At 30.6% G+C, this 14,239-nt stretch overlaps 1 protein-coding gene across 1 annotated transcript; it reads left to right on the forward strand.

The window, feature by feature from the left end:
* Window positions 1-1,063: 1,063 nt before the first annotated feature.
* LOC148284232 (fibroin light chain-like) lies at window positions 1,064-13,470 on the forward strand. Its single transcript, XM_088242450.1, has 6 exons — window positions 1,064-1,137; window positions 8,648-8,682; window positions 9,862-10,036; window positions 10,529-10,675; window positions 11,671-11,886; window positions 12,911-13,470. The coding sequence occupies exons 1-6, from the start codon at window positions 1,096-1,098 to the stop codon at window positions 13,055-13,057; spliced, it is 762 nt and encodes a 253-aa protein (XP_088098576.1). The 5' UTR covers window positions 1,064-1,095; the 3' UTR covers window positions 13,058-13,470.
* Window positions 13,471-14,239: the final 769 nt, after the last annotated feature.

A 14,239-nucleotide genomic window follows, 5' to 3' on the forward strand; every position in this document is an offset into this window, starting at 1 on the left:
GAGGAAACTATGTACGATAGGTGCACAAATGTCGAGATCAGCATTATGTAAGGCGAATATAAACACTATCGACAAAATCCACGTTGGTTTGGAAATGTAGATCGAATGGACAACAAAAAAGATTCACAATGCGAATGCTGATGGATGCAGAAAACGAGGAAGACCGTGAAAGACGTGGTATAACCAGCTCCAGCAAACACTAAAAGACATACATGTCAAAAGTCTGAATAATGCGCGTGTGGCCACGAGAAGATGCATGAATGTACAGGAAACGAGGTATGTATTGAAATACAGAGAGATATGGCATTCTATTGTCTCTGTTTATCCCTACGAGAAAAAGACATGACAGTTTGTTTTTTTTTTCTAATCGATTTGTAAATAGAACTAACGGTAGTTTTGTCTTAGTGAATTAAGACAAAGAAGACTAATAAATAAAAAAATATTTAAAATTTCATTGTTTTACACAACAATTAGGTAATTTAAATATTCTTTCAAACGCTCCTCATTTTTCAAAATTAAAATATTTAGAAAATATAAATCTGTATTTATATTGTAAAAGTTTGTGCAAACTAATGAATTGTTTAAAAACGTCTTTTGGTTTTAGCTTAACCTATCCATCTTTTCTAAAAAAAATAATAAGAAATGACATATTTTTAATTTATAATAGTAGGTACCATATAGACAATACGATTCCAAATAGTCAAACTGATTATTTACGCTATAAAATAAAAATATTTTCTTTATTTATATATTCGAAAATTAAATTGAATTTTTGACAAAACCATAAAATAAAGATATAATTAAATTGTGTTTAAAATTTTTCGTCGATGACTGCGCTGAAATTTTTTCAAAATGTCGTTTAGCATATCCATAACCCAATTTTGCATTTAAGTGATTTTTCAACAATGCCACGCCAGCTGTCTATTTATATTTGATTTGCAAATATGATTTAATTAATTAATTAAAATTAATTAATTCAGAAAATGATTAATTGCTTGTTTGTGACAGCCCTGATTCCGCCCGTCAGCAGGTGATAAAAGTGGGAGCGTCAGTGGCGCGCCCCATAAGCCGACACTATCAGCGCTATCATCAGACATGGCGCTCTCTCTACTGATTGTAGCGCTTCTTGCTATCCAGGTCAGTCACCAATGTGTTTAAACTTACCGCCAAGTGTTCGATTCATCAAACTTTGTGACAGTCGCTTAAGAAAGCATATTTTTTGTGACAGTCTATTAAAAAAGCATTATTCTATGTGCCAGCCGTTTATAAAAGTACATTTTTGTGACAGTCGCTTAGAAAAGTATATTTTTTTGTGACAGTCTATTAGAAAAACATCATTTTATGTGACGATCGCTTAGAAACGTACATTTTTGTGTTAGTCGCTTATAAAAGTATTATTTATTGTGACAGTCTATTGAAAAGGCATAATTTTATGTGACGGATGCTTAGAAACGTATATTTTTATATCGGTTGCTTATAAAAGTATTTTTGTATCGGTTGCTTATAAAAGTATTTTTTTTGTGATACACTTAAAGAATTATCATCTTTTGTGACAATCATTCCATGTGATGGTTGCTTAAGAACATTTATTGTTATGTGAAGTCGCTTAGGATTGCATATTTTTGTGAGAGTATCTTAAAAAAGTATTGTTTTTGTGGCAATAGCTTAATATAGTCAAAATTGACGGAGTTTCAAAAGAAAGCATTAATTTGAGTGAGTCAGCCAAAATCTGGTTTAAAAAGGCATCATTTTTAAAGCCGTCCACTTACAAAGAGTCTTTTTGTGAAAATCACTTTTTTTGTAGAAAAATAGAAATATTGGCATTTTTATGATTTACCCTAATATCGATTATGTTTCGGGCCATACTTAACAAGTTGTAAATAACTCACTATTAGAAAAATATCATTCAAGTTTGGGTAGAGTGGGGTTCAAACCTTGAACCTCTGATCCTTGAGTCCTCAACACTAGCCACTGAACCACAAACCGATTTAAAGAACCGCTTCGAAAAGTGTCAACTTTGTGGTAATTTTCAATTTTAGTCGTTGCGTTTTTAATCATTACTTGAGGATATCATTTAAAATTAATTCAATACATACATTCAATTATTTGGTAATACAGTCACTTAAAAATGCATATCAATAATGTTTTTTTTATCAAATTTCAACTAACGGGAACTGTTTCAAAAGATTTCTCTACAATTAAAATTCATATTTCAATGTTTTATACTGTCACAGCTCTCATAAATAACTTAAATCATCCTTCATTTCAAAATCACATTTTTAAGCAGCTTATCAATATTTCATCAATTACTGTGTTATTTTATTATGTGAATATTAGTCTTTAGTATTTAATACTAACCACATTTAAGAAAAAAAAATATGCCATATCTAAACTTTTATATTTTCCTTTGATTTGCATAACTGCGCATTTAATACAAATTAAGAATCAGACCAAAAAACATTTTCTCTTGTAATTTCATCAATAACATTTGTGATAATTGCTTTTGTGAATTATATGCTTTAAAAATGTTATATTGTATTCAAATAAGACGAAATCTAACTTCGTAACCATTCTTTTCAATATCAGTGCTTTTTTTTTTCTTTTGTTTAATATTACTAAATTTAAAACTCAAAATAATAAATTGATTTTCAAACCTATTTAAACCCGAAATTTCAATTCGTATCAATATCGGATACTCATTAATGACATTTTCTAAGTATATTGTCTAATTTTGCTAAAGCCTAGCTTAATTATTAGAAATAATTATAAAAATAACATTTTTATAAAGAAATAATAGTAAAAGTAATTGTAATCCTGATAAACCGTGACAATATCATCTCACAACTATTTTATTATTTATTTTTATCGACAATAACCGATTGTTCAACCCTTAAAAGTCCGTTAATAAATGGACAATACAATGTCGTTTTGTCCCAGGACTCGACCAATGCCCAATAGCCATTTTTAGGACAACATATTGTTCCGAGACATTGCCATTGAGACAGACGGGCAGGCGGATTTACGCGGATCAATTATTATCCCCACAACCGCGTGTGGCCACATTGTCCTTGTGTGAAAACTCCGAGACTGGACTTTATGACAATAGCGATTAGTTAAACGCGTGTACTTCACTGCCGCATATTTCTAAATAATCCTTTTAATTTTTAAGTTCATTCTTTAACAATTCCAATGCACTTTGGTATAAAATAAACAGTATTTTTCGTGAACTCGCTCATAATAAATGCCGCCGCGTTTACATTTTTGCCGTGCTCTCATGTGAACTGCGGTCGATTTTTTTTATTGTCCCAGCGCTCTGTCCTACGCGGTCAGGCTGTTCACTGTTCACGGAGCTGGGACAAGACAATATTGTCATATCTATCGTATTGTCCACATGTAAACGATACTTAACTCTTGCGTGGCTATAATGTCACATAGTCCACATAAATGTAATACAAGACTAAATATATATTTTTATTAAAGTAATTCGACGTTACGCCACCGTTGAAAAATGTTTTTTTAGCAAGGTCTTTAAAAAGTTAAAATAAGAGTTCTAGGTTATTTTTACTAACCCGACTTGACAAAAGTGCTTTTTAAATATTTATTTTAATCATTTAATTTAAATATTGTTTTAAACTTTTAATGGGCACTGGATTGGCTCGGCTTTATCAGGGATGTCACAATTCCTATACATTTTGAAAACGTTTTTAATTTTAACAGTACAAAGGCACAAGGATGAATATGATTCAATTTTAACTATATTTACGAGTATATACTTGATATCAAATTCACCATTAATGTGCTATTTTTAACTTATTCAATGCGGTGAGTCCGAGGTTCTAATTTCAAACCCCGATCTACCACAACTTGTTTCCCATTTTCTTGCAAAGTTATTTATGTCTAAAAGAAATTAAAATATTTTGATAAATAATAAGAACGCAAGTATTTTCTTTTATTGTTTTTTTTTATAAATGTGTATAGAATACATTCTGAGAGCGAAATTAATTTTGATAAAATAATCTTCCTGTGTGTTATCTCATATTAAAATTCAATTATTCACTTATATTATTAACATATTTTTATTGGGTTGAGTGCATTTGGTAAAAAGTTAAATTTTGTCTCCTTTTGACATGACCAGGGATACAATAGCGGGGTAGAAAAGAAATAAATTTGGGGATTTATATTTTTTGCATGCGAGTAAACTTTGCCACATATTATATATGCTCACACTGATGATTTAAAGTCAAATAAATATGAACCCGTGAAATAAAGCGACCTTAAATATTTCTTAAAACTTTAACTAGGTTAAATTGACCAAACCGTTTTCGTTTTTTTCCGTTTTTAAAGAGTTTTTTTATATCATTTGACGCTTAATCATCGGTGTGGCCATATGTGAAGCAAAAATTAGTCGCACGCAAAAAATAAATATACCCAAATTAACACCTCTCTCGGGGGTAGAGAAAATTTATAATACTACCCCAGGTATGATATTTTGATTTCATCATTCGTAACCCTGTCATACATGTGAACGTAATTATGCCATGGAAAAGTGAAACTGAAATAATAGCACTTTTGTGAAAAGAGTAAATTATCAAATCTACACATTAGTTGGAATGTTTTTTACTTTGAAAAATGATAAAAAGAGCATGAATCGTTTTTTTCATAATTAAAAAAAATATTAAATGGCGTATTTGACCAATTTTAATGATTTTTGAAGCCTGGCTGACTACACAAAATAAGATGTGCTTATGCAGAAAACAGCCAGCCCAAATAAAACTCTGTTATATTTTGTGTCATTGTGTATTGATGATTTTATTTCATATATACTTAATTGTAAATAATCACTTCATTCATTTGTGTTAAAGGCGTTTTGGTGATTTTTTAAAGTCTGGCTGACCATACAACCTAAAATATGCATTTTGCTGGAGACAGCCAGATCTAATATGCTTTATTACAACATATTTTTTTGTTAAGGGTATTTTTTAATTAATAATTTAAAAAATTGATACACTTCATTTTTTTAAGCAAACTAGATTTCTGGAGGCATTAATATTCCCATTGGCGTCCATGCCGTAAGATTTTTTCTAGTGCTCTGAGTGTTTTATGTAAATTGAGAAATGCCGTTTTTATGATCAACACTGTTTTCAAAACATGATTATTACAGTTTTTAGTATGAAAGCGGTCTGTCTGTTTGACAATATATTAAAAAGGCATAATTTCATGTGACAGACGCTTAGAAACGTACATTTTTGTATCGGACGCTTATAAATGTATCATTTTTTGTGATAGCCGCTTATTTCTTAAAATTGTCATTTTTTGTGACAGTCTTTTCATTTGATGGAAGTTCAAGAACATTTATTGTTTTGTGAATTTGCTTAGGATTGCATATTTTTGAGACAGTCTCTTGAGAAAGTATTGGTTTTGAGACAATTGTTTGAGAATTTTGAAGCAAGAGTTTCATAAGAAAGCACTTTTTTTAGTGAGTTAGCCAAAAACCTGGTTTAAGAAAGCATTCATGCCATCCACTTAAAAAAGAGTCGTCTCTGAGAAAATCATTTTCCGTGAAAGCGGTCTGGCTGTTTTTAGCAGAACATAAAATTGACCTTACATCACCTATTAACACCAATATTTTTTCTCTTAAATTGTGGACTGGCTGGACGAATTGTGTCTGCATAACTTTTTTGATTTGAACAGAGTTCACTCGGCTTTCATTTTTCCTCTGCAGTTCCATCTTTCACTTTCAAACATAAGTGATGGGGATATCATACGTCATCGCAAGACCGTGTGTTGATTTTATCGTCTGATGACTTATTTTCATAGCTTTGAATTGATTTTAATAAAACAAAAGCTTTTCTCGTTCGGCAAAGAGCAATTTTTCCACTTATGTGGGCCCCGCCAAGGAGACTCGTGTCCTCGTATGCGGTATGCGGCATGTGGTGGGCAAGCTGTTTGAAAAGAATGAATAATATTTTTGCTTGTGTACTTAATTTACACGCTTAAAAATTGCACAGCACCAAATTGCACACCACATCGCCATTTTAACAGCCCGTCGATTTTAACTATCCACTTGTTTAAATATAAATAGATTAATGACTGTTTAATCAACATATTACAAATAACGAAATCAAACTACGAACGTCAATGGTCGTTTGATTTATTGGAGAAAGAAACACCTGTGTCTATAATATTGTTCCACATATTATTGAACGTTCCCATACAAAGACTGCATTTAATCAAACAATGACAGATACTTTTTTATAAAAAATAACGTCAAACCATGTTTATTCGATACAAAACATTTGTGTAAATAAATGTTTTGTGTCAAGTATTTATTTATCTTAATACTCCAACAAAAATAATTCAAGTATATTATATAAAATTACAACATTCACATTTTTGCATGCATTTTCGAAATATTTTATATTATGAATTTTTTATGCATGTGGGCACTCCACTGGACCCATAGGCGCGTTTCGGAGTTTTAAGTCTTAGTGCACTTGAACCAACCAATGACAGGCCAACAAGCCTTGTTAATGCCTTGATCTTTATATTCCCTTATCAAATATGTTCTCTATTTTTGTTGTTATAAGTAGATTTTAAAAAACAAAAAACTAATTTTTAAAATGTATTTTTTAAAGTACCTAATTAGATTTTTTAATCAAATATCAGCAGATTACAACAGATATAGAGAACATATTAGACAAGGAATATGGAAGTCTAGGCATTTACAAGGTTTTTAATGCTCTGCCAAACAATAGGGAAATATTACTTTTATTTTTCATTTTTAAAATTATATTTTTTTGCTGCATAAAAAATATTTTAATATGTGAATTTTGAATTCCTGCAAAAACGGTCGTTGCATTAGCCGCACCCCTAATACGTCATGATCCATGTTAATTTTGAACTATGTTCCTGACCGTTAAAATTTTTATAGAACATCGTTACGAATCTTGACGTCACAATTATCAATGCCAAATATGTCGCGTTTTTGTAGTGACATGTTTTTTATAATTTCTTTTTTTAATTTATGGATGAAAACATTTGTCGACAATATCCATATTGATTTTGAAAATTAATTATTCTAAATTCATTTTGTTTATTTTTATTGACTTTTCACCCTTGCGAATCATCTATGGTCCAGGCAGTTAAATCGCAACTGAAATCCCGCATCTTTTGTTTATCATACCCTCCATTCTTAAATCAAAAAAAATAATATGTAAAGTTACCTTAGTTAGTTAAAGCAAAAAATTGTTTGGCGCTTTTATTGCGGATTGACGTTCTAAAATTTTTGATAATTTTTTTTTTATCAGAAATATAAGCAGAACGAAATAACAATTTGAACATTGCCTTGCTTGTCTATAAGCAATCAAATATGGGAGAAAGCATCATAATGTTCAAACAAACAAAACAAATCATATTTTTTTTGCAAATCGCAAAGGGCACTGAATCGGTACACCAATCGCAGCGTATCCTGATCATTTTTGTGTTACAAGTAAAATGATCAGTCGGGCCCGAGTCCACAAAATCTGACATGAGGCCCACAACATGGTTTATTTATTTATTTATTATGGATAACTTATATAGCGCCATTTTCGTAATAAAATACCTCAAGGGCGCTTTACATGGTGATTCTATTGTTAAGTTAATTTAATTGAAGCTTTTAAATTTGTAATTTAATTAAAATAATTTATTTTGTTGTCACGTGCTACGGATTTATTCAAATGATTTAGAGAACAAGTGGGTTTTAAGTTTTTTCCGAAACATCACTTATTACCAGTGAAATTCCTATTTTAGTAAACAATTTACATAAAAAGGAAAGTCAAAAGACACCCCTTAAAAGTGAAAGAACAGTCGGAAAATATGGTTTATCAAACATTAACTTGAAATTTTTTCAACCTTGTAATGATTAGAAATTAAATTAACATCATCATCAAACCTTTATCCGCATCTGACGGTGCTTATCAACATAAAGGTATTTTTTACTACCATTAAAATCGCATCAAGAAAAATTAAAACATAATTATTCTAATTATAGGTATTAATAATATTACTTTTTATTTTACTCAATTTTCATTTATTTTTTTCACCAGTGCATAAATACAATTGGAATCACACAGAATTTTTATTATCATAACAAAAATGCGCTTTTACCGAGAAACGGCATAGAAAAACTCAAATCTGTTTTTGTCTACCCTATAAATTTAGCAGTACTAAATTAGAGAATTATCAATTCAAAGTATTAAGTCAAATTTCGCTGCTTTACAGTAAAACTTTGATGATGTAAAACAACTTTTGATATAATTTGAATAAATTTGTTCTGATAAGCTACTTGTCTATGACATTTTGTACACAAAGGCAATTTCATTGGACAATTCACAATCACTTTTTTAAAAAATATCTGTGGTGTTATTTGTGTCTGTATAATGAATACCCACCCCGTTATCAACATTTATGTTCCTGTTATCTTTGTTTTAACAAAGATCTTTGATTTAAGAGCTTTTACTTTGCAACAATGAGCCTTCAAATTAAAAAATGTAATAGCCATGAAATGAAACAATTCTTTATAAAAGAAAATTAAGACGTTGTATCTTATTAGGTTAATTATGTCTTATTTGCTTATTTCAAATATTTTTTTTGTTTCTGATTTCAGGGCGCCAACATTGTTGCATCATGTGGCGTGTCACCGTAAGTATTAAAAATATTTTTAAAAAACTATGTCATTGTTATTATTTTCTTACCTGCATACGGTTATACTTTCAATGAATATAACCATATTTCATTTTTCTCATTATTAGTCAAAACGTCATTTTATTTTCTGAAAAAAATTAACAATGCACTTGTTACCTCCCCTCTATTTATTTAATTAATTATTCAAAATTAAAATATAAATAAAAAATAAAAAGAAACTTATGTTTGCAATAGGTTATATTAATTTTTCATTTATTTGTCATACATGAATATGCAGTAATACCAACTTTATTAAAAATAGAAAACGTTTAATGTAAAGGATAAATTTACAAAAACGAGTATTGGGATTTAATAAGGCATCCGAAATAAAATACTATTATTCTACTTCCATTTTTTAAATAAATTCAAGACATTTTTTAAATATGTACAAAAGTATAGAGGTGCAAGATTGTTAGCGTTTTGTCTTGTTACATTATCAAAACTCAATAGTTTTATTATACACTATTGTATATATTTTAAAAATAAAAGTAGAATGTAATCCAATAACAGTTTTCTGTTTGGATATTTCACCGAATTTTAATATGGCGTTTTACCAATTAACTACATTCACAATAAATAAACAAAAGAGGAAATTATTTCATCAGAAAGTATTAATACATGTTAAAATTATTCATACCTTATGCATCAGTGAGAAATATATTATAAGAAAATTATTATCGTAATTTTATAAAATCGAAATATTTTTACGGAAGAGAATACAGTTTTGTGTCTGAAAGCTAACTAGAACCCTGGACGGGTGTATTTGACTCGATGGCTAATATCAGATTAAAATCCTAAAAAAAAAAATCGAGTGGGAAATGTCCGCCTCATGGTGTTTGAGCGTTCGTCTACCGAGCTTGAGGTCCCAGGTTTGATTCCTGGCAGAGTCGAGGTTAAAAATTTGTATTTTAGGTGTTTCTACCCTGCAATGTTTCATTGTCTGTGTAAGTCTGATCACCTTATCTTCAAGTAACCGATCGAGATACGCCGTATTTGTTGTTTCAATGCAGTTCAATGTTGTTTTCAATGCATCAACCGGGATTAACCTTCCTCCTAATCAAAAGTTATATTTTGGTACTATTTTTCATGGTATTGTGCTCGTCATTGATGTTTCTAATCTTGCTGTTTCTTCCGCAGTGATGTTTTGGAAGCCACTTGGGATTTGATCGAAGATGGCGAAGTTGAACCCTATGCTCTTCTCTTGAAGCAGTCCGTCATCAATGAAGGTGGACTCTATGGATTGGCCGCTACCGTTACTGGAGTCGGTGAATTGGCTTGGCCACGACCAGCATCTGGCTGTGGACACTCCAAAGTAAGAACATCACTTTGAACCAAATGTTTAAAGCACACGTTTTAAATTTCGTATGGCTTTAATAAGATCTTAAAAGATAATGATTTTCTTAGAAAGAGAACATTTTACAAGACCAGTGACCGTCAAAAGCTACCGGTTTAAAAGCCATTACTATTAAAAAAACAGCCTTGTAAAAAAACTATTTGTATTCCGATCAATAAGCTAATACTTTTTAAGTTTTTTGTAAATATTTCTTAATCAAATTGCTAATACTTTCAATACTAAGCATTATTCTTGAACTTTGATTATGTTGATATCTCTTGATAGTTCCTAGCAGACATCTTCAAAGAGGGTTGAATGATTTTGTCTAAAAAAAAAACTAGCATCTTGGCATTTCTGCCTAGGAATATCTACAATTATGTACTAAAATTGACTTAACATTCATTGCATAATCATGTTTTTTCCGAAGTCTTTACAAAATTCCAATATTGATTTGAAATTTCTTGGTTTCAGATCATCAACGCCAACGTTGCCTTGAACGCAGGAACCCTCGGCTGGGGACAACTTGAAGACGCAATTGACAGTTACGCAGTTGTTTTGGCTCAGGCCGTCGATAACCTCCGAATCCTTGGTCTCAGTTGCATCATCCCTGCTCCATGGGTAAGTACCAAAACATCCCCAGTCAAAGTTATATTCCAAATTCAGTAGAGGTTATCATTATTAAGTTATCATTACGATACATCCGTTAAAACTAGGATTCTCCGTTAGTTTAAAATGTTTTTTTTTGCCTATTTTCGAAGACAAGCCTTTTGAAAACATACTTGTGTTTTTCAAAATAGTATAAAGAGATGAATTGAATTTTTGCTAAATTTTGAATGGTTTTTTTTACTTCACCATCATATTCAATTTTTTGAGGTGTTACTTTATTCAATTCAAGTTTATGATTTCTATTTGTTTTTATTTGTTACTACAAAGAAAATGCTAGAACCTTATTAAATTATAATGATTATTGCCAATAATAATTATAATTTAATCTAACTGTACCTATTATTGTACTGTACTATTAATCTATCTATTGAAAAAAAAAATACATGTTTTACTTTTTGTGTACTCATATTATATTAATTTTCTCTTGATCTGGGGTTACTTCGTGTGCATCCGCTGAAAAAAGGATTTTTAAGAGCCAAAAAAACATTTTTTTTCATAAGTTCTTTTCATTATTATTGTTATTTTTATTTTTTTTACAAATAGAATTTTGCGTAATGGCATTCCAAGAGTACGCCTTTTTTTATTTATTTTTTTGCATTGCATTTACTTACATTTAGAATACTTTAATTGGTATGTAGTTTTGATTTATTTGTAAATATTGTTTTTTTTTACAATGACTGTTGATTTTTTCAAATAAATAAATTCAAAGAAAAACACATTTAAATCATCTTACTTATTTATATTATTCATGTCATTGATACTGTTGACATAATATTATGCAATAACAGTACTGGACCGAAATAAAAACCTTGCTGAATTCCTCTATGTGAAATTTGTTTGAGAATATTATTTTCTGTACACGAGTTCTTAGGAACATCACAGCGCAAATCCCTTACATGATTGAAACGTAAAATCTTGTTTGAACGCATTGATTATTCGTATTTCAGCCCACCCTAGAAAACTCCTGCTCTGACTACGGACGAATCTACGAGTTTGAAAACAGCTGGGACCTCGCTCCAGTCAGCGGAGGAGTGCGATGTGCCGCCCGTCGTCTATACACCGCCTTCGGATCCCGAGCCAACAATGTTGGTGCTGCAGCTACCAGCGCTTCCACTATTCCAGCTCTCTCCATCTTCGAAGACATCGAAGGAGAACTTTTGGAAGTGAGTGTTATATTTTGAACATATAAAATTACAGTTTTAGTCAAAATTGATGGGAGTGGAAACAATCTTCTGCTCTGAGTAACATTTTTTTTAGATCTATTATTAAATTTATCTATATCCGGGCGGATGAAGAAAACAATTTTGTTAAAAAAATTGCACCGGAATCTTAGAGTTGTATTTTTGACTCGATGACTACTTTCATGTACAAATCCTGAACAATAAAATTGTGTGGAGAAAAGTCTGTCTCGTTGGGTGGTGAGTGGTTGGTGTGTTCGTCTACCATACCTGAGGTTCTCGGTTCGATTCCCGGGAGAGTCAAGATGAAATACATGTTTATTAAATATGCACACTGCAATATTTTACTGTCCCTGTTACTATTTTGTCTTTAATTTACCTACAGAGTCTATTTAATATTTTAAATTTATTATTTCATTTAAATTATTTATATCACATTTAAATGAATTTAAACATACTTTTGATAAAACAAAAACACATAAAAATTTTACATGTAGGACATAAAGGTCAAAAGTTAGACAGATTAGAAATTTTAGAAATAAATAGGATAAAAAATAATAGTGATAGAATTTTAATAAATCAGCAAATAGAATTTAAAAACTCACCCTTAGTTAGACCCTGTACATTGTAATAAAACAATAAATATATTTCAAATAATAGAATATTTTCTTAAAGTACACCGCCGCCAACACATGTTTCAATAATTTGTCTCACTCTGTTCCATTGCAATATTCCGTATTGTATCTTTTTCAACTTATTTTTAAATGTACCTACACTTAGATAATATTTCGTTTTATATAAATTACCCTTACACTGTATAATATTCACCAGTCTGAAGATGCCCATTAGAGGGTGAAAGCGCTAATTGGTCAAAATAAATAAGTTGAAGTGTACCAAGTATTTTTAAATTAATAACTTATATGGAAATATAAGTTATTACATCATTTAAATTTATCGTTGTGTGTTTCCAATTACGTCACCTCAACTAAAAACAATGTTTTATTTTCAGTACTTGGATGTTGTCCTTGATTCAAATACTGGATTAAGCTGCAGATCCCAGCAGAGACAGCTCAGAACACTGGCTGGAAGCCTCAAGGCATCCATCTTCAGCGCTGCTGAGGGAGCCAAGCTCTCACTGAGGTCGCGTTGCCACTAAGAGACATAACATCCCAGCCTCTAGCATAGTTACTTACATTTAAGATGAACCGGTACTTAAGATCACCTTACACAAAAGAAACAATTAAATGTTTTAGAAAAGGATCTAATCCAAAAAAAATCTGGCTCTCTTAAATTCCATCCAATCGGCTTCCGTCTGCGGGAAATGTACGACATCATTACTCTTTTACACCCTGTCCTAGTTTCATTCCTTTTCGTTATGTCTTCCACCAAACGTTAGTCAAGGATTAGCAGAATCACTGAAGTTTGATTAATACCAATTAATCTTAATACTTCAATATGAAGTAGCTTTTAAATTTGAATGCTGGTGCTTGCTTTCGTTTATTCACAACCAATTTTGTTTCAGGAACAACATTAAAATGTTTATAAATAAATAAAAATAGTGAACAGTCAGTTTTATTTATTTGGTTTTAACCCCTTTAAAATGTTGAGATGGAAGTAAATTACCATATTTATTATTTTCATTCGCTAATTACCATTTTTTTAGTAGTTCGTGGTCACTTATTTTTACATACGTCAATCTTGAGTGAAATAATCGTGATTTTCTTATAAATAACATTTTTTTCTTCGCCTTAATAAACTTTTAAAAATTAAAAAGAATACTTTTTTATTGGCTTGTTATGATAAAAAAAAACTCATTTAGTACAGTAAATGCTCTAAAAAAACTAATCAAGTATATTTACTGAATGATATAGCTACTAATGTGTATAAAGCAGAGATGGGCATTTCGGTTATTTAAAAGAAATAGCAGTAACAATTTCCGGTCCACAAATTAATCAGTTATGTGAAACCGTATAACAAATAACAGTTTAGAGCAGCGCCAGCGTGGGCAAACAATCTGATACAACCAGATACTGAAACAGTTTCACAAAAATAAATTAAACTGTTTCTGAAACAAAAAAGCAGTCAAGGTTTAAATTGTGAATTGATAATAGCCTGACTAGTTTTTCCTTACAGCAACAGATTGATTTATTTTCGTAATATTGTTTTAAAATAACTGTTTCATATTTTTTCAACCACCTCTAGTGCAAAGTTCTAGGATCTTTGATGATTTGGTTCAGAATTCGAAAGATTGTTTGAAGGGTTGGTGAGGTACGGAGAAATATAAATGCGCGTGTATTGCGCGCCTTTATTGACTGAATGTGACTCGTTCTCGTTCTGA

Source organism: Micrasema longulum, unplaced genomic scaffold (genome assembly GCF_059751315.1).
Source record: "Micrasema longulum isolate JH-2025_06_02 unplaced genomic scaffold, ASM5975131v1 h1tg000139l, whole genome shotgun sequence".
Classification (NCBI taxonomy): domain Eukaryota; kingdom Metazoa; phylum Arthropoda; class Insecta; order Trichoptera; family Brachycentridae; genus Micrasema; species Micrasema longulum.